At 39.6% G+C, this 20,625-nt stretch overlaps 1 protein-coding gene across 1 annotated transcript; it reads right to left on the bottom strand.

Moving 5' to 3' along the window:
* Positions 1-361: 361 nt before the first annotated feature.
* On the bottom strand, positions 362-20,604 carry LOC121421581 (secretion-regulating guanine nucleotide exchange factor-like). Its single transcript, XM_041616330.1, has 10 exons — positions 20,499-20,604; positions 11,199-11,328; positions 10,113-10,262; positions 7,969-8,057; positions 7,495-7,666; positions 6,811-6,888; positions 6,324-6,488; positions 4,842-5,017; positions 3,848-3,884; positions 362-3,066 (listed from the first exon to the last, which is right to left on the bottom strand). The coding sequence occupies exons 1-10, from the start codon at positions 20,529-20,531 to the stop codon at positions 2,906-2,908; spliced, it is 1,191 nt and encodes a 396-aa protein (XP_041472264.1). The 5' UTR covers positions 20,532-20,604; the 3' UTR covers positions 362-2,905.
* Between the last annotated feature and the right edge of the window lie 21 nt (positions 20,605-20,625).

Genomic DNA, 20,625 nt, shown 5'->3' with positions numbered 1-20,625 from the left:
TAGGATTCGATCCCACGACCCTGTTTGAAAGGCGAGAGTCAGAACCACTAGACCACAGCGCGCCCACAATTATGTAGCTTGATCGGATAGTTAAAGTTTGTAATTGAAGAGCAATGATATAGGCATTTTTTTTATCGCAATAAAAACATAAAATGATACATCTGATTAAAAAAAACTGTCTTACGCCGCTCTACATTCAAACACTGTGAGATAAACAAAGAAGGAGTAATTGTTAGCCTTTAAGGCCAATGAGACTGAAAGGATATGAACAAATATCAAAACCTTGGCAGTTTTATTTCCATTTAAAGTACTTCTCGTGAAAAAAAAGAGTATTCATAATATAAGAAAAGGAAAATTTATCTATCTGATAATTCAGTGTAGTAGTCTCTTTCAATAAAATCGATTTTGAAAAAAAGGTCTTCTCCTTGAGTTCCAAATAGCAGACACAACTTCTGCCAATTTTTTTTTACTAGTAACGCAAGATGTCGAAGAGGAATAATGCTTACACTTTTTTAAAAATCATTTAAGTAAAAGGTAAATTCAAATTACAAAGATTTTAAAAAATCTCAATTAAGCAATACAATGTGAAAATGCCATGTTGATTTTTTTTTTCATAAAAATATATTTTGTTTGGTTCTATCACTTGTCCTAGCAAACAGTATATATCTCTTGAAATAGACTCTGTTATTTTACAAAGTATTATACATATATGTCCCCAACTTGAGGGTTATTTTACAATAAAAACATATATCTATTTTTCCTGCCAATCATAAAAAAAAACTATTACAATTTGTAGTCCAGGCCCTGTTTCACAAAACATAATAATCAGAAATATTTGATATCTGTGATGAATTTGTTCTCAGCCAATCACATGGTACCATTTCAGTAGCTTTTGACAGTGGCTTAAAACTTACCACTGACTTTTATAGAAACGAGTTGACAGAGGTACCCCTTATGGACACCAAGGATTATACAAGTCTAATTTGTACAGTGTGTATTTTTTTTCAGCTCTAAAACCTTTACGTCTTCCTTTTTGCCATGTTTTCTATTGCAAAGACCAGGGTTCGGTAAAACAATAGTTAGGGATTAATCACGTGCTTGATTTTCATGATTGATTGTAGTCAATGTAATCAATCGTTAGAAATCTACTACGATGGTTACTAAGGTTTGTGTAATGGGCCCCAGGAGAATACACTTCAGAATTATTCATTGCCTGATCAGTTGTCAGTACCGACAAATTTCCTTGATTTTGATTGGCTAAGGAGCAGAGACAGATTTCATGGGAAGACTTGTTGGACGTTTCCTTGGGACGAGTGCTGTTTATTTGACAGTTACTATGCAGTATCGGTACTTCTTAGCCATTCAAATTTAAGGAAAGTTGTCAGATCAGACAACTGACAAAGATAACAAATGACAAAGGTTCATGATATGCTCCCCGAATGTCTGACTGTTGCTATGGTAACTGATGAAAGATCAGACAAGTCGTTTCATTAAAATGCTCCCCAGATTGGGAAATATCAAATGAATATGACATTAAAAAGATTAAAGACATGAACACGATTGGCCTAGTAAAGTTATGTGAGATTGGAGCTGGTTAGTCTGCCTCAAAGACCCCATTCTTTATCCCTAACAAATACTTTCCAATCAGTGAACCAACCTATACCCATGTACTTTCTCCCACATTATGAGTCCATCGATATTGAAACATCTTTGTTAAAACATCAATGTTTCAAACACTTTCCATCTCAATAGCTGTGTCTCCTTAGGATTGAATAAGTTTGAGATAGAGGAGTGCCAGGGTATATCCCTCACATGGGATTTGGGTTAAGTAAAAGGGGTGAGAAGATGCATCCCTGACAACCTCCATACATTAAGGTAAGTTTGAGGAAGAGGTAGCCCTTTACACAAGAGTGGACCTGAATAAAATGGGAGGAAGGATGCACCCCTGACAAACCCCAATCATTTGCTCAACAGTACAATTATTCTGGACACCTGTTCATTGCACCCACAAAGCTTGTATGGAGACCCTGATATTGTCAAGCAATTCACCTCCTCAGTGATACAAAGAGGGTAAAAAATGACAAGTCTGGGAATAAGACTAGACGCTTATCTGAATAGCTTTGTCTCTTTAGGATAGAATAAGTTTGAGATAGAGGAGTGCCAGGGTATATCCCTCACATGGGAGTTGGGTTAAGTAAAAGTGGTGAGACGATGCACCCCTGACAACATCCATACATTAAGGTAAGTTTGAGGAAGAGGTAGCCCTTTACACAAGAGTGGACCTGAATAAAATGGGAGCAAGGATGCACCCCTGACAAACCCCAATCATTCGCTCAACAGTACAATTACTATGGACACCTGTTCATTGCACCCACAAAGCTTGTATGGAGACCCTGATATTGTCAAGCAATTCACCTCCTCAGCGATACAAAGAGGGTTAAAAATGACAAGTCTGGGGAATAAGACTAGACGCTTATCTGAATAGCTTTGTCTCTTTAGGATAGAATAAGTTTGAGATAGAGGAGTGTCAGGGTATATCCCTCACATGGGAGTTGGGTTAAGTAAAAGTGGTGAGACGATGCACCCCTGACAACATCCATACATTAAGGTAAGTTTGAGGAAGAGGTAGCCCTTTACACAAGAGTGGACCTGAATAAAATGGGAGCAAGGATGCACCCCTGACAAACCCCAATCATTCGCTCAACAGTACAATTACTATGGACACCTGTTCATTGCACCCACAAAGCTTGTATGGAGACCCTGATATTGTCAAGCAATTCACCTCCTCAGCGATACAAAGAGGGTTAAAAATGACAAGTCTGGGGAATAAGACTAGACGCTTAACTAATAACTGACGTCACATGGGTACCAATAAAAGTCAGCAGAAAAGAAAAAAACCTGAGCATCATTGACAGAAGGCATAGCAGTGTCCGGCACCGACTCCTACTTTAGATGCCACGTGACCGTCCAAGCCTTGGACTTGTTTAGGGAGGAGGACATTGGTCTTGGTTCCATCGGCACACATTCCATGCTCGTTCCAGCCCCATGCTAGAAGCTTGTTATCCTCTGTAAATAATAATAATATGATGCAACACATCCACTTTCAAAACATTGAAGACACATCAACCCATATTCTGAAGTCGGGTTTAACTTAAACTCAGGTTTAAAGTTGCGGTTTAAAGTATGGATAGCCAATTGTTACATAAATCACTAACGGTACAGATATATTTCAGCTCATTTGGTTCTCAAATCATTCATAATTGTCTTGGAAGTATATATATAGATGACTGTCTTCACCATCGATTAATCAGGAAAGACCACAGTAAAAATAAGAAACATACAATGTAATAAAAATTCTGATGCTTTTGGCTTTCCGTAATTTTAGCACAGAGTTAGACCATGGTCTAAGTTAAACCTGACTTCAGAATACAGGCCATAGTATGAAAGAGAAGAGTGAAAAATTCCAGGGATGCAGTGGAAAATTCAAAAACTGATAATTCAGATATTATATGACATAACAAACCCCCTAGCAGGATGTCAAAGACACAATCTATAAAAGAAAAGGGAAAATTACCAAGGATGGAATCGAAAATAAAAAAACTTCCACATTTGCTTCAAATATTTAATTTATCATTTAACTCTTGATACATTATCTGTGCATGAATTTGAGTTAAGTATCTTACAGAACATTTCAACAACAAATGCCATTTCCAAGAGATCAAAGCATAATATCTGGGTTATCTTTGCAATCTAACTCATGATACATTACCCATGCATTAATTTGAGTTATGTACCTAACAGACCATTTCAACAATAACAATAATCAACAATGATCATTTCTACTTACTTGTTATTGCTAAACTGTGCTCAGCTCCACAAGCAATCTAAATGAAAACCGAAAATATCATCAACACAGATACATGTATTCATAAAATGATATAAAGCCACTTATCTATAAAGGTTTGCTGTCCTTTATCTGTACATTAAATACAAACTTGAAAATGAATTCCACAAGAATACAACACAAAAAATACAACAAAATAAACACCAAATGTAGATATAAGCTGCTGGCTAGCCTACTGGGAAGCCGGGCCCAGGCCTGGTTCTCATGTTATGCAATGTTGCACATGATCTTTAAAGGGGGAAGGAACTAGCCAACGTTGTGTGTTGTCTCCCACGGACTGTGTCCTATAAATGGCCATCTTAAAATATACCTCTAATTATTAGTAACATAGAGGATAAATTATCAAAAACTTGAATTTGTGCATAGAAACCAATATGTTCATTGGAAAGGGACATGCTATGCTACTTGGTAACATAAGCATTGCGAGATGACTTGGTAATAGTGGTAGTGAATTTTTTACCCGATTGCTAAGAAAGTATGAATGCTTGTAGGCAAGCAACCCGAGGACCGACAGCTTAAGGTCCTCTCCGAGGGACCTGGAAATGAGGATTTATGCCTTACCAAAAGGCAAATGGGAATCGAACTTGAGTCACCGGAATACGAAAACCCCACTCTACTGACTGAGCTTTCGCCCCCATCCCCCCTGAATGTATTGAGTATTGAATTTGTGCATTATCATTCAAGTGGGCCTATATTAAAAGACTACACTGCTGAGAATGCTGCATTGTGGGTAATGAGCCTGACCAGATATGAGTAGTTCAGCCTTCTGATGGGGCTATTTAGGCTGATGGTTGTTATAACCCTTTAATAATAATATTATAGGTACATTTACCCAGGGAACCCACTTCAGTTCTGAAAACTGTTCTCCCAGCGGGACCTACTATTGATATCACCCCATCTTTAGACATGATATACCACTATTTTTTCTCAACCTCACCTGTTTAGCATTGTTTAGAATGCTTATTTCAGTAGGTATATGACAGCAATCTGGAGTTGTGTTTGTAGGCGTGGCATTGCTCTCCGACTCTGTGTTTCCGTTGGCTAAAACCTTGGCAGCAGGTCTCCCAAGCTGCCCGTAGTCGTTCCGACCCCACGTGTAGACCGACTCATCCTCTGCAAGCATGAAATAGCATTATCACATAATAAAGGCTTGAAAACCCTTGTGTCCAAGGTTCAAAGAATAGGGAATTGCACTTTCAAAATTGTTGAAATTTCAAAGGAATTAATGACAGGTTAAGATTTTAATGTTGGCGGTGCCAAAAATGGCCCTTTTGTAATGGTGGGCCGCAAATGTCTTCCTTCTGCTTTTCAGGCAAGATAAAAAGGAATATACACATCTAATATAAGGCAGCTGGTTTCAAAATGATCAAACACTAGTAAAAACTAGTACTACTACTGCTGCTGCTGTTATAGCTCCCCATAACATTAATTATGATAATAGTCATATTTGTATAAAGCAACTTCTTGGAAATTTATTTTGGTAAAAACAACCCTTGATGCAGGACTCCACTGCATGTCATGGTTCTATTTTCATTCCCTGGGGAGCATTATCAGTGCATCCTCGCCCTTAGGAATCGCCTGTTGTAGCCATCATCTAAGTTCATCCACCGTCAATGATATTTATCCTAAACCCATAAACAGTACAAAGTGCACACACTACACTCCCAGTGGAGTATTGCCATTGCATCCTCTCCCTTCAAAGAGTCTTTCAAATAGAACACTCTCCACTCCCTGGAGAGTTTTCGGGCAGTTACACCCCTTCCCGTTCAGACTCGTCTGTTATAGCTAGCATGTGTGTAACGCTTCTGAGGATGCTTTGTCCTGAAAATGTCAGTTTTAAAGAGTACATCTTCTACTCCCTGGGGAGTTCCCAGGCAGTACATTTCTCTCCCTTCTAACTCACCTGTCATAGCTATCATGTGTGTCCAGTCGATATGGATGCTTTTCATCCTAAAAATGTCTGGAGTAGTATAAGTAGTACACTCTCCACCCAAGGTGAATGTTCAGGCGGTACACCCTCCTGCATTTGGGCTCACCTGTTACTGCCACCATAAATGTGAAGCCATTGTGGAGGCTTTATATCCTAAAAAAGGTCAGAGTATTACTAACATTACACTCTCCACTCCCTGGGAGTTTTCGGGCAGTAGACCCCCAGCGTTCAGACTCACCTGTAATAGCCATTATGTATGTCCAGCCACTGTGGATATCGTTTCACCCTAAACCCATACAAGAATACACTCTCCACTCCCTGGGGAATTCAGGCATTACATCCCTCTCCCTTCTGACTCGCCTGTTATAGCCACAGTGTGTCAGGCAAGTGTGGATGCTTTATATTCTAAAAAGGTCAGAGTGTTATATCAAGTATACTCGACTCCCTGGGGAATTTTGGGGCATTACATCCTCCTGCGTTCAGCCTCACCTGTTACAGCCATCATGTGTGTCCAACCACTGTGGATGCTTTTTATCCTAAAGCCATCAAAGAGAGTGGGGTCTAATCTCTGGGGCGTCTGCTTGGGGTTGGGTGACTTTGGTTGTGCGAGTTGGCTCCACTTGTTACAGCCCCATACATAAACCACACCCATATCTAAAGGAAAACAAGTAAAGTACATGTATTGTGAAAGCTACTATTTCCTTACAACTTTTTCACCCATGTAGAAAGAGAAAAACGTAAAAGAGTGAATGCCCCTATTTTTCACATACAGCTTCAAACTATTATATCCATGTCCCTATAATTTTTCAATTCCAAAATTTGATAGATTATAATTTCATCAGCAAGAAAATGACATCGCATGTCACCCTTTACACATCTTATCATCAGTGCGAAAAGGTAAAATGGACCAAAATCTGAAAGGTTTGGTCAGAAAAAGCCCAGTTACCATGTAATAAGTGTTACAGTCCCTTGTTACCTGATAAAGCTGCACTGTGATACGCTCCTGCTGCAACCTGAACAAACTTGACATCTACCTCGTCCTCTTTTACCAGATCTAAGAATAGATAGAAAAATAAATAAATTGCCAGGGTGAACTCAGGTCAATATTTTTCCTGCTAACACACCTGACTAATGTATTTCTGTCAATCTCAATTGGATTGTATAACATGTATATTAGGTTGAATTGGATTAGAATTAGGTTTGGACTAAATTGGATTGAATAGGAGTAGGATGGACTGAATCAGATAAGACTGGATTAAATTCAGTTGGATTAGAGTACATTTGATTGGAGTGGATTGGAAAGGATAAGATTGGAGGGAATCAGATAAAAGGTAGAATGGAATTTGTTAGATTAGATTTGATATGATCAGATTAAAATAGAATGGATTGAAGTACATTTGATCCAATCAGATTGGATCGGATTGGATTAGCTTGGATTGAATTAGCTTCAATTTGATCAGGTTGGATTGGATTAAGTTGGACTGGATTGGGTCTTATTAGATCAGCTTGAATAATATCACAATAGAATACATTAGATTATATTGGATTAGCTTAGATTGAATTAGATTGGGTTTGATTTGATTTAGGATGAACTGGAATGGATTCGATTGGATTGGATTGGAAAGATTATATTTAACTAGACAAGCGACTCCATGCTTACTGTGCACAGGTTTGTTCCATTGTTGAGGTACCCTCATCTTACTGTCCGTCCAACCTAGTTGACCCTTCTTGCCCGCACCCCATGTCCAGAGCTGACCGTCTGTTGATACGGCCAGAGTATGCCGTAGACCTCCTGATACTGCAGCAAACCTTGGGCAATCACTGCCTGAAACCTACAGATTATGATGATAATAATGTCTGTAGAGTAGCTGTATTGTGCACTTTCTGATATGAACATCCGACAGTGGCCATAACGCCCGCCCCCCCCTCCCATTATACATTTTCATCAAGTACTCCATTAAAGGTCAAGCCTACCCAAATGTTTTAACAATAATAATAATAAGTGATAACAACAAATACAACAACAAAAATAAATAAACAAATAAACAAAATAAATAAATTTTAAAAAAAATAAATAATAAAGACATACATTGTAGGTATCTAAACCATTTATCAGAACTGTTAACTTTTTTACCTCTATTTTTCTGGGTTTTGTGACGATACTCTCCTTGAGCGTAAGTTGACCATGTGTATTTGAACCCCAACAAAGCAGCTCATCATTCTCTAAAAAGAAGCAAATCAATTTGGGTAAAATAACAAACAAATTAATTACCCAATTTTATAAAAACTAAGCTAACTTTGCCATTGTTTACTACAGTAACATGGCTCAGTAGCCAATCAAAATCAAAGTTTCCATAATAATTACAATAATAGTAGAGTTACCATAATGCTAAGTCTTGATGAAACAGGGGGGTGTTTCACAAAGATTTAAGTATGACTTAGGTCGCACTTAAATGTCGACGCGTACATGATATGCAACGCGCAATCTTATTGATCAATACGCAGTAGTGCGCGTCCTCTTGGCATGATCTGACCAATGCTGTCATGCCTTTTATACTGCGCGCAACTAGGCATTTAAGTGCGACTCTAAGTCATACTTAAATCTTTGTGAAACACCCCCCAGGTCTAAAGAGAGCAATAAACACCATCATTCATCAAAAGTGATAAAAGGCCTTCAGGCCCTACATTTTTCAAAAGATCTCTTCTCTGTGCTTGGCATCTATTTCTGTTAAATATTTCATTAATTATTCTTTTTTCACTTTCAGTACATGCTATCTACGTCAACCTAAAAAAAAACCTGTGACTCGCTAGCAAAGTTAGGCTGCTTGCAATTATAGCACTTATGAAAACAAGTGGCATTATGATATAATAATTATACCCACTTCTGTAGCATTTATTTAGCACTAACTTCTTAATCAGAAACCTCTATGTGCTCTACAGTAAGGCAGCATAATTACACTGGCTTTGGCAGAGCAGCTCTTACATGCACTGCTTTTCAAAGAATAAATTTCTGCCAGGTAACTGTTTTCTTCACCTTGGTTCGAGTACTAAACAATATGGATAAATGTCTTACTGAACAAAATTGACACCTGGGTCATAAACTTGTTGTTATAATGTGGTAGGGTCCATGTTATAAGTACAAATACAAAATTACTAAAACAAAGTTACTATCAACCAATTAGAATGAAGGTGTTTGGTAACCCAGAGCGCCCAGGAGCTCACTGTGTATTTACCCATACTCACAAGACAAGGGTAGATTATGGTCAAAATATCTAGCAAGATAAATTGTGAAAACAGAAATTATGCACTTACCACGATGATATGGATGAAGGTCTATCGAAAATTTCTCTCCTTCTACCCCAGTCTCGATCAGCCATTTTGTTATGATTCATAACAAAAATGGCCAATCGAGACTGGGGTAGGAGAGAACTTTTCGTTTTTTGAGGTTCCAGTCTGTGCCTCGATGTCAGGATTCTAATACTCGATAGACCTTCATCCATATAATCGTGGTAAGTGCATAATTTGTTTTCACAATATATCTTGCTAGATATTTTGACCATAATCTACCCTTATCCTGTGAGTATGGTAAATACACGGTGAGCTCCTGGGCACCAGCCCGCTCCGCGTGCCGGTGCTCCTTGGGTTAGGTGTTTGGTAGCTTCCCACTATTATTGTTATTACAACAAGTTTTATGAAATGGACCCCAGGATTAGGATTTGAAACCACAACCCCTGATTAACAGGCAGGAGTCAGAACCCACAACACCACGACTCAAATTGAATAAATACAGTTAAACCTGCTAATAGTGGCCACCTCTCTATAGCAGCCACCTGCCTACAGAGACCACTAAAACTGATTGCCAATTGCCATAGAGGCAGATTGTGGGTATAAGAACTGGGCCCCATCTTACAAAGAGTTGAGATTGATCCGATCAATCACAACTATGGGCGGCCAGCAACGTCAACATATAAAATGCATGTTTGTTCAAAAAAGATTTTCTAGATATATGAATTTATATCCATAAATTCATTGATTTCTTGACAATTTGGTGTGTTCTCCTTTGTTTACAAAAGACATTTTCAAATTTCCTGTAGAAGAAATTATGACACTGATGGATTTCCAGAGAGTTATGATTGTTTGGATCGATCGTAACTCTTTGTAAGACGGGGCCCTGTTCAATAGCTCAGCCACCTGTCTATAAAGGCCATATTTTGTATTTCCCTTGTGGTGGTCAGTATAGGCAGGTTTCACTGTATAAAAAGTGTGAAAAATAATAACCTGTTATAGCCACTGTATGATTCCATCCACACGCAATCTGTTTGAGAGGCCCAAGGTCCGGAACCCGGACCAGTTTGCTGATGTCCGAGGTATGACCAAGACCAAGTTGACCTTTGTTATTACTGCCACATACATGGAGCTCCCCATTTCCTAGGTGTAGCCAAGAAAAAGAATGATTAAGACTTGATTAAAAAACAAATTAAGTTATTCATAAATGATAAATTGAGATAAAATGAGCGAGGACTTCTACCAAACAATCTGTGATTGTGGAAAAGAGCCAATATTCATTAAATTCATTTATTTCTTCATTTATTCAATTATTTATTCATTTATCTATTATTTATTTTATTTCTCACTCTATTAATTTATTTACAAGTTTATTTATTTTTTCAATTATTTATTTATTCATTCATTCGTTCATTCATTCATTCATACAGTAATTTTTCAGTTAGACCTGTGGCTCATGAACACAATTAGTTACAAACACATAAAAAATGTAGAAACAATAAGTAAAAATTATCCAAATTAGGTATATTTAATGATAATGATAACAGGGCTCGAATTAAGAATTTAAAGGGGCAAGGCCATTTTTTTTAAGGGCACTTAAGGGAAAGGGCAGGCAGTTTTCACTTTATGGGGCATCCAAGGCCACCAAAAAAAGGGCATCAATAATAAATGCACTTTTCAATGGGGCACATGCACTGGATTACCGCAGGGCACCAAGGCCACAGCAAAAAAGGGCAGTTATTTTGGCCTTAAGTCTACAAATATTTGAAAGGGCATCAAGGCCATTCTGAGGGCATCTAAGGCCATGGCCTTGGATTAATTTGAGCCCTGTGATAAATATACATGTCTATTTACCAAGGGAAGCCACTTCAGTCCTGAAAACTGCTCTCCTAGGGGACCTGCTATTATTATTACCCCGGCTTTAGCTGAGCTGCCTAGGTGCTCAAGCATTCAAGGAATTTCTTCCTACCGGGTACAAATTCACCTCACCTGGGTTGACTGCAACACAATGTGGATAAATTTCTTGCTCAAGGAAACTACACTATGGCTGGGAAAGTGTTATTGAAGGCCTTCACTTACCTGTTAGAAAAAGAGTGTGACCACCTCCGCCCACAATGGTTTTCACATCTTCTGGAAAATTTTTAAGATTTTCAGGTAAAAGGTGATCTCTGTGATGACCCAGCCCTAGCTGCCCATAACTGTTCGCTCCCTAAGTGAAAAGATATACAGTAGGAAACTGGTCAATTAAGCATGAAATTCCATTACTTTAACAAACATTCAATACACAGACAATAATTTCTTATCATTTTCCATCAAAGATGCTAGGTGAATGTGATATATGCAGATACACTTTGATTATGACGTCATTGTAACCTGCAAGCATGATACCGAAGTAAATGTATGAACCGAAAATCACCGCATAACGCCGTAGTTCTGTTGGTAGTCCTGACGAATGAACTGTACAATGTATGATTGAGTTATGAGACATGACACTGGCGACGAGGATGGGATCGTCTAGGATTACGAACTGGCAACATTAAGGCAATTTTTCAGAGATAAACGACACGACGAACCGTGGATCTTCTGTGAGGGCAATAACGTGTTGTCCCACGTACTTAGTTTTCTGTGGTGTTTTCGAAAACGTCTGTTCAACGCAATCACGGGTACGTTGCCCGCACGGATACGGTGAACTTTCTTTGACTCTACAAGTTAAGTGAAATAACTAGCAATGGCTTTGGCACCATCGCGTTTATTGTTTGAAGAGTTTGACAAGGACGGAGATATTGAAGCATATCTAGACAGGCTTGATCAATATTTTATCGCTTTGGATATCACAACGGAGACCAGACATGAGGGTAAGCGTAAAGCTATTCTTCTCAGTAGTATTGGTAGTGACACGTACAAAACAGTGAAAGATTTGGCATTTCCAAGCAAACCAAGTGAGAAAACGTATGATGAACTCAGTGGAATTTTGAGGGGACATTTCCGTCCTAAGCGCTTGGTTGTATCAGAAAGGTTCAAGTTTCATAATGCTAAGCAATCACCAGGTCAAACAATTTCAGGCTTTGTCTCCTACCTGAAAAAGCTTGCTTCTTCATGTGAATTCACAGGGGGAGCATTAGAGGAAGCTCTACGAGACCGCTTCATTGCAGGCTTGTACTCAAGTTCCATTCAGAAGAAACTTTTGTCCAAGAACTATAGATTCCAGGAAGCTGTGGAATTAGCATTAGCAGAGGAGGCAGCATCATGTAACATCAAGGACATGTCCAATACTAAAGTAGATGATGGGAAGGTGAATAAGGTGTCATATTCACACAACAGACGTAAAGATGCTACCCAGGTCAAGCAGGGTCAATCTAGTACAAGTAAGCGACCTAAATGTTATCGCTGTGGACTGTCAAACCATTCCGCGCAGCAGTGCAAACACAAAGACGCAGTGTGTTTCAAGTGTCAGAAAAAGGGGCATTTGAAGTCGGAATGTAAGTCAGGTGGGAACCAAAGAGGAAAAACAAATTTTCCACGTCAAGATAATGGTCGCAGGTCAGTGAAACAGGTCAAGGAAGATGATGATGATGGAGCGTATGATGGTAAAAACAACGTAGACTTCCTAGACTCTGTTTTTCATGTGAACAACGTGACATCTCAGCCTCCATATATCGTACCAGTAACAATTGAAGGGGTTGAACTGCAGATGGAATTAGACACGGGAGCTGCAGTGTCTATCCTCACCTATGACGATTACTTGAAACATTTCAAGCATGTACAATTGCAAGCGATCAGACGTCCGCTGCGCGTATATGGAGGTGCAAGGCTAGACTTAGCAGGAGAGATTGATGTGGAGGTCAAGTACCAGTACATGAACCAAGCTATGACTCTTACCTTGGTAGTCGTCAAGACTTCTCAACACGCTCCACCTCTCTTTGGACGATCTTGGCTGAGGAAACTGAAGCTAGACTGGAAATCATTGATCTCGGATCCTCAGTATTCAATCAGTGTTGATGCAGATGTGGGAACGGTTCTGCAGCAGGAGTTTGCGGATGTATTTAAGGAAGGACTTGGAAAGCTAAAGGCCCACCAGCGTCATTGCATCTGAAGGAAGGTGCTCGACCAAAGTTCTGCAAGGCACGCAACGTTCCTTTTGCTCTACGTCCTGCAGTTGAGGAGGAACTGAAACGTATGCAGGAAGATGACATCATATACCCTGTAGATTACAGTGAATGGGCAACCCCATTGGTATGCATACCGAAGGCCGATGGACGGGTACGCCTATGTGGAGATTACAAGGTGACTGTGAATCAGCAGATTCATTGTGACCAGTACCCCATTCCTACTACAGAACAAGTCTTTTCAAACTTGGTGGGAGGAAAGAAGTTCTCTAAGATTGATCTTAAATGTGCATACCAACAAATGATGTTGGATGAAGCTTCGCAGGAACTGGTGACGATCAACACCCACCGAGGTCTCTTCCGCTACACCAGGCTGCCATTTGGTATATCATCTAGCCCAGCTATTTGGCAGAAATTCATAGAGCAGGTCATATCTGGACTGGATTGTACTTGCGCCATCATGGACGATGTGCTCGTGACAGGAAACACAGACCAAGAGCACATGAGAAATCTGAAGCAGGTATTCCAGCGTTTCCAGAAGTTCGGACTTAGGGTGAAGAAGGAGAAGTGTTCCTTCATGAAAGACAGTGTGGTCTACTTTGGGCGGAAGCTATCATCAAAGGGAATTCAACCAACGAGTGATAAGGTTGAGGCAGTTCGCCATGCCCCAACCCCAAAGAATGTGTCGGAGTTGCGCTCCTGGTTAGGAATGGTTAACTATCACGCGCAGTTCATTCCTAATCTTTCTACAATGGTCCATTCCTTGAATGAACTACTTGGATCAAAGCCGTGGTCTTGGGACAAGGACTGTGATAATGCCTTCCAAGCTGTAAAGAAGGCGATTTCTACAGAGAGATTGCTTACACACTATGATCCAGAGCAGGAGCTAGAACTGAGTGTAGATGCTTCACCCTATGGAGTGGGTGCAGTTATCTCCCATGTGAATAACAACGGCAACAGGAAGCCAGTAGCATATGCCTCAAGGAGCTTGAATCAGCATGAGAAGGGATATGCACAGTTGGACAAGGAAGCACTGGCCATTATGTTCGGTCTTCAGCGTTTTCGCACGAACCTGTATGGAAGGAAGTTTGTGATACGTACAGATCACAAGCCCCTGGAACGGATTCTAGGTCCAAAGACTGCAATACCTACCTTGGCTGCCCAGAGGTTGCAACGATGGGCAATCATCCTGTCAGCTTTTGATTATGAGCTGAAGTATATTCCAGGCAACCAGAATCTTGTGGCAGATGCTTTGTCACGACTTCCCTTACCGGAAACTGTGCAAGGAGATGACGACATCTATAACATTGCAGCCTATCACATTGAGAGCCTTCCTATCACTAGCAAAGAAATACAGAACAAGACAAGAACAGATCCTGTGCTTTCTAGGATTCTTCACATGGTGAAAACAGGAACATGGGTGGAGGACAAACAAGATGAAAGACTCAAACCATTCATCAGAAGGAAGGATGAATTAAGCATGGAACAGGATTGCCTCTTGTGGGGTTATCGAGTAATTGTGCCTCCTAGTCTACAAAGAGACATTCTACAAGAGTTGCATACAGCGCATCCTGGCATGGTGCGTATGAAGGAAATTGCTCGCAGTCATGTTTGGTGGCCCAGGATTGACTATGACATAGAGCAGATGGTGAAGTCATGTCAGTCTTGCCAGCAGACGCGGAACCTTCCAACAGTGGCACCACTTATGCCATGGGTATGGCCACAGTCACCATGGACACGTATACACATAGATTATGCCCAGAAGGACAAGAAGGACTATCTAGTCGTCACAGATGCATATTCCAAGTGGCCAGAGGTCATTATGATGTCAAGTACAACGTCAGCTGCAACTATTTCAGCATTGAGGGACTTGTTCAGCAAGTATGGAATCCCTCTGCAATTGGTTAGCGACAACGGCCCACAATTTGTGAGTGAGGAATTCGAGGATTTTCTCAGGAGAAATGGTGTGAAGCATGTCAAGGTCGCACCATATCATGCCGCAAGTAACGGTGCAGCTGAAAGGATGGTACAATCCTTTAAAAGATCATTGAGTGCCAGCAAGGCTCAAGGTCGCAGTCTTCAGCAGTGCTTAGATAGTTTCCTACTTACATATCGCTCAACTAAGCATGCGACAACTGGACAGACCCCAGCAAGTTTGTTTCTGGGACGGGAGCTTCGCACACGTCTCAGCTTAGTCAGACCTAGTACCGAGGACAAGGTCATTAACAAGCAGAGTGACCAAAAGCTTCATCATGACAAACAACATGGTCTGCGTGAATTCTTCCCTGGAGATCGCGTGTTAGTCAAAGACTTTCGTCAAGATGAAACTTGGTGGTCAGGAACAATCGCTGAGCGACGAGCGCCAAAGTCCTGGAGGATGGCAGAGTCTGGAAAAGACATGTGGATCAGTTGCGTTCAGAATGCAAGGTGTCGATGGACGATACCACTCGTACACAGGTGCCAACACCATCAGCGCCTGTGAATCCAACAGAGACTTTAGAAACTGAAAGACATTTGTCTGCCCCAGAAAGTCTGGAGGGTAATCACTCTCCCATTCAGGCGAAATCACAGATCGAAGATGATCCAGAAACTATGCCTTTCAATCTTGGCGAGGCACTCCCTCTTCGACGTTCTAAGCGTGTAAGGAAGACGCCGGATCGGCTCATCGAGTCCATGTAACAGATGAAGGATGAAGTTTGTAAATATAGTTTAAGCTTTCTAGTGTTAAATTTTGATGATATTTTGATGTTATTTCTTTTCTACAAGATTTGAGTGGTGTTGTTTGCACGATACGACAGTTGAAGCAATTATGTTCTTTTAAACAACTCAAACACTTGAAACCGATTATTTTCATTTAGCATACTATACTGGAAATAGTAAATTTTAAAGAAATTGTTGTTCAAGTACAAAAAAAAAACAGTTTTCAAATGCCATTTATTGGGAAAACCTCACATTAATGTTTGTCATTGATAACATGGCGGTACAACAAACCGGTGCAAAATTTGTACATTTCAAAATCAACAACACAACTCAGATTTTGTTTGTAAATATGTTTCTTCTTTGTTGCTTAAGCAAAAATTTGGGTTTTAGCATGCCAATTTTTGCATGGACATAAATGCCATTGCTGAGACAAAATTGGGCAAAGATCATCATTATTGCTTTCATGACATTTATTTCTTTTCCAAAAGAAGTATTGATCAATGGGATGAAAATTGATATTTTCATGGCTTGATTTTCTTTAAAAAAAAAGAATGGTTCAAAAAAAAAAGAAAAAAAAGGAGGAATTTTTCAGGCTTGTGACAATTTTTGATGTTGTCTATACTGCAAAAGAAAAGAAAAAAATTATGTTCGTTTTTGCATAGAGAAAAAAAGCACATTGGATTTTAGTTGAAGTTTTGGAGGAATAAGCTAAGGAGGGAGGAGTGTGATATATGCAGATGCACTTTGATTATGACGTCATTGTAACCTTGAAGCATGATACCGAAGTAAATGTATGAACCGAAAATCACCGCATAACGCCGTAGTTCTGTTGGTAGTCCTGACGAATGAACTGTAATGTATGATTGAGTTATGAGACATGCCAGTGAACAATTAGAGACAGTAAATGTACAAAAATAGTTAAGCCCATTTCCGAGATCCGATTTAGTGCTGTGCTTTAACTATGGGAAGCCAATTTTGACATTTCTTACAATACTTGTACCAGCTCATTCTACACTTGAATCAGTTATAACTGCCTGAGGATAAAATAGTTTTCTTAACCATTAAAGCATGTGGAAAGAGCATAATAAAAAGAAAACTTTTGGTCATTTCAGCTTCCCATATAATTTTAGCCCAGATTTAGGTCTTAGAAGTAAGCTAAACTTGACATCAGGGCCCTGTTGTACAAAGAGTTACGATTGATCCAAACAATCGCAACTATGGACGGCCAGCAACGTCAACATCTATTATGCATGTTTGTTCAAAATATTTTCTAGCTGTGATGTATACCGGTATTCATGCATTGTTTTCTTGAAAATTCACTGCGCTTCTCTTTGCATAAAAAGGACATCGTGCAAATTTTTTTCGTAGAAAAATTATGATACTAATGGATTTCCATGGAGTTACCTTTGATCAGAACAATTGAACTCTGTACAACAGGGCCCAGAATTTCATTTTTTCAGAGGGAAACACATCATCAACTGGTACTTTATGTCGATTAGATTTCCAACAATCCAATAAGAATATCTGAATTAGAAAGGCAAGTTAAGATCAATACATCAACAGTAATAGTTTTCAGGTTTCATTTCACAAATAATCACAAGAGTCAAGATAAATTATTTCTCCAAAATATTTTTTGTCACTATTTCACTACTTTAATTCATCATTAATTAGGCTTTAATTTTTTTTTCAATCTCAATTTTGTTAAGCTTTTACTTTCACTTAAAAACAAAAGACTGATCCATTCAGATTCATTCATCAGCTATCAGTTACATTAAATCACAGTAGGGGGCACGGTCAATATGGAAGACTCTCCAATATATATTGCAAACAATCTCCAATATCGAAGACTTGCTTTGAAAGAGGACGAAACAACGCCAACAGGCAACAAGACCATAAATTTTTCTTGCTGAGGTCAGAAGCCCTTTTGTTTAGTGTGTGTAAGACAACAAAACTCCTCATCAAAACAAAAATAGATGGTAGATTTTTCAAGTAGACGGTGAAAAGGGATAATTTCTCGTGAGGAATCTGTTTATCACATTTTCAATTTTATATCCTTATCTTAATGCATCCTTATGATCAAGTCTCTCAGTCTCAGCCACAGGCATACGGCACTTGTTCACTGCTTCCACCCTGCCTGTGGGAAATCTACAGGTAGGACTATGGTATGCCAATGTTGGACACAGCACACACTTTAAAAAAATCATTAAAATACCACTTTTGTGTAAAAAAATCAAGCATTTTCCCCAAACAAAAAGAGAAAATAAGCCAAACATTGCCACCATTATTTTGCCACACATGGAGATATAACTGAGAACAAGGTTATATCATAACCTTGTTCATTGAATGAGTGGCATACGGTATGTGTACAGTACAGCATTGCCAGTGCAACTGCAAGCTGCATCCGTGGCAGACGGACTACTCTACTGTCACTGACATGACAGCGAGTGCAGTGACATGCCGGTCGAGGTCTGGGGCCAATTGCATGAAAGGGCATGAAGGGTCTTTCCAATTAAGGACCGTCTTTCGTGTCGCCCATCTTTTATGATATGCTAGTATAAGCGGAGGGTTTCTGAAATTTATAATAAAAAATAAGATTCGTTAGCTTGTTCTTAAATCAAATTTTATACAATTTCATGATATATTACATCATTTTATAAACAAATAATGAAATATTTTGTTTATTTTAACGGACGAATAGAATATGTTCAGTAGAGGCGCACGGCCAATATTGGAGACTGTCTCCCATGAGAGAGATTAGCTCCAATATCAGAGACTTCTAAAGAATTTGGGTATCCAATTTCAGAGACAATCTCCAATTTGGGAGACCAATTTTCTTTGTTTACATTTGCTTAAAAAGGATTACCTTGGCCACTCACACAACATGCGAGGTTAGTAATACTAACCTCGCACAACGCATGTGGTTTCATAGTGGACTTTGACGTTTTCATTCATCACACGAATGTGAGGGAATAAAAAAACGCCAAACATTTGAGTATTTCTCCACTAATGGAAATTTGTTTTTATGATTTAACTTTTTTTTTTAATAAATTGAAAATTATTTATAAAAGTGTTTTTATCGCTTACCTCCAAGTCTCAACCAGGATACTCCGTTCGATCCGTCCTTAATACTGCGGTGGAAAGTACGCAAACAACAATCGAAAAGCAATTTTTCGTATCGAACATTCTCAATTCAAGTCGTCAGCGCATAATAGGAAATTGTACCAAAAATCAACAGGTTGCATCTCATGTATATACTTATTGGTAAAGTACGCCATCTTTTGACAAGATGATGATGAAAGTGGATTGAACGAGCAAGAAAATAATGCTGATCGCCTAGAATGCAGCTAGCTTGCAACACCGTAAACAAAGGTACGGTAGGCACTTAAGAACCAAGTTTGAAAGGACACTCGTAAAATTACGTCACTCTCGCGATGAATAATCATTAGATCGTGGTCGTGCGTGTTCAATAAAAACTCTCTGCATGCATGCACTCAGTGTGTATTGAACACGCACGACCACGATCTAATGAATATTCATCGGCGAGAGTGACATAATTTTACGAGTATATATCCTTTCAAACTTGGTTCTTAAGTGCCTACCGACTTTGAAATAATATCGCGCGCCCTCTTTAGGCAAAAGTTGATATCAACGCTGATCAAGAGGCATCTACGTGAAGATCACGAAAAATGCTCTTATTTTATTCAAAACAACACCAAACAGAATTCAACAAACGATCCATATGGTTCGGTAAGTGTCATAGAATAAATATATTGCTTAGCTACGATGTAAAGTCATAGTTATTTTAGTAAAAAGGGTGTGAAAGATTCGCGTGCACCAGGTGCATATGAATCCTTCACACACGAGACGATTTGAAACCATGAGTGTACCTTGGCGGCAGATAAAAATGTGATAAGCAGATTCCTCATGAAATATTACCCCTTTTCACCGTCTACTTTTGTTTTTATAAGGATTTTTGTTGTCATCCACACACAAAACAAATGGGCTTCTGACCTCAGTGGGACAAAAGTTTGGGTGGAAAAAATCATGCTTTTGTTGGTGTTGTTTCTTTTGTTCTTTTGCAAAGCAATTAAGTCTCTAATATGGGAGATTGTCTCCCTGGCCTTATTGCTTATTGGAGAGAGTCTCCAATATTGGCCGTGTGCCTCTACTGATGTTTGCAGATGATTAAAATACGTTTCACATGGCACATCATAATAAAAGATGGGCGACACGAAAGAAGGTCCTTGCACAGACCCTTTCGTGCAATCGGCCCCTGACGTCTGCCGGTGCGATGGCACTGCGGTCGTGTGCCGGCCCGGCTGCAAGTGCCACGCCACCCGAGTCCCGGGCGCGAAGTGTCGGGCGCCACTGGGCACTGCCTGGCCACTGTCACACAGTCGCACTGCCACCGCACCGTCTGTCTGTCTGTGCCGATGCCGGAGGCATACCGGTAAGTCATCACTTTACTCATCATATTCTAATGCATGCTGCATCAAATCAGGCATCCGATTGATTACCAGAATGAAACATATCGTCCTTGTACTTATTTGCCACATTTCATTTCTAATCTTACCCACGAAAATACTGCTGTGATGGGCGCTGCCATGTTGGATATCCCGTCGGCCCTTGCGCAATCACTGATATGGTAATATTATGCAAATTAGCGTATTGTGGTAATTTACCACTCTGGATTGGCCAGC

Source organism: Lytechinus variegatus, chromosome 9 (genome assembly GCF_018143015.1).
Source record: "Lytechinus variegatus isolate NC3 chromosome 9, Lvar_3.0, whole genome shotgun sequence".
In the NCBI taxonomy this organism is placed as follows: domain Eukaryota; kingdom Metazoa; phylum Echinodermata; class Echinoidea; order Temnopleuroida; family Toxopneustidae; genus Lytechinus; species Lytechinus variegatus.
Note: the sequence above shows the minus strand (reverse complement) of the source record. Positions and strands in the feature narration are given on the sequence as shown.

Excerpts from the sequence above, each read along its gene's own strand:
- LOC121421581 (XM_041616330.1), bottom strand. The coding sequence starts at position 20,531 with ATGGCAGCGCCCATCACAGCAGTATTTTCGTGG. Across the intron at positions 7,667-7,968 it reads CAAAACCCAGAAAAATAGAG|GTTTCAGGCAGTGATTGCCC; the intron begins GTAAAAAAGTTA and ends CATAATCTGTAG. Across the intron at positions 3,067-3,847 it reads GCACAGTTTAGCAATAACAA|AGGATAACAAGCTTCTAGCA; the intron begins GTAAGTAGAAAT and ends TATTATTTACAG.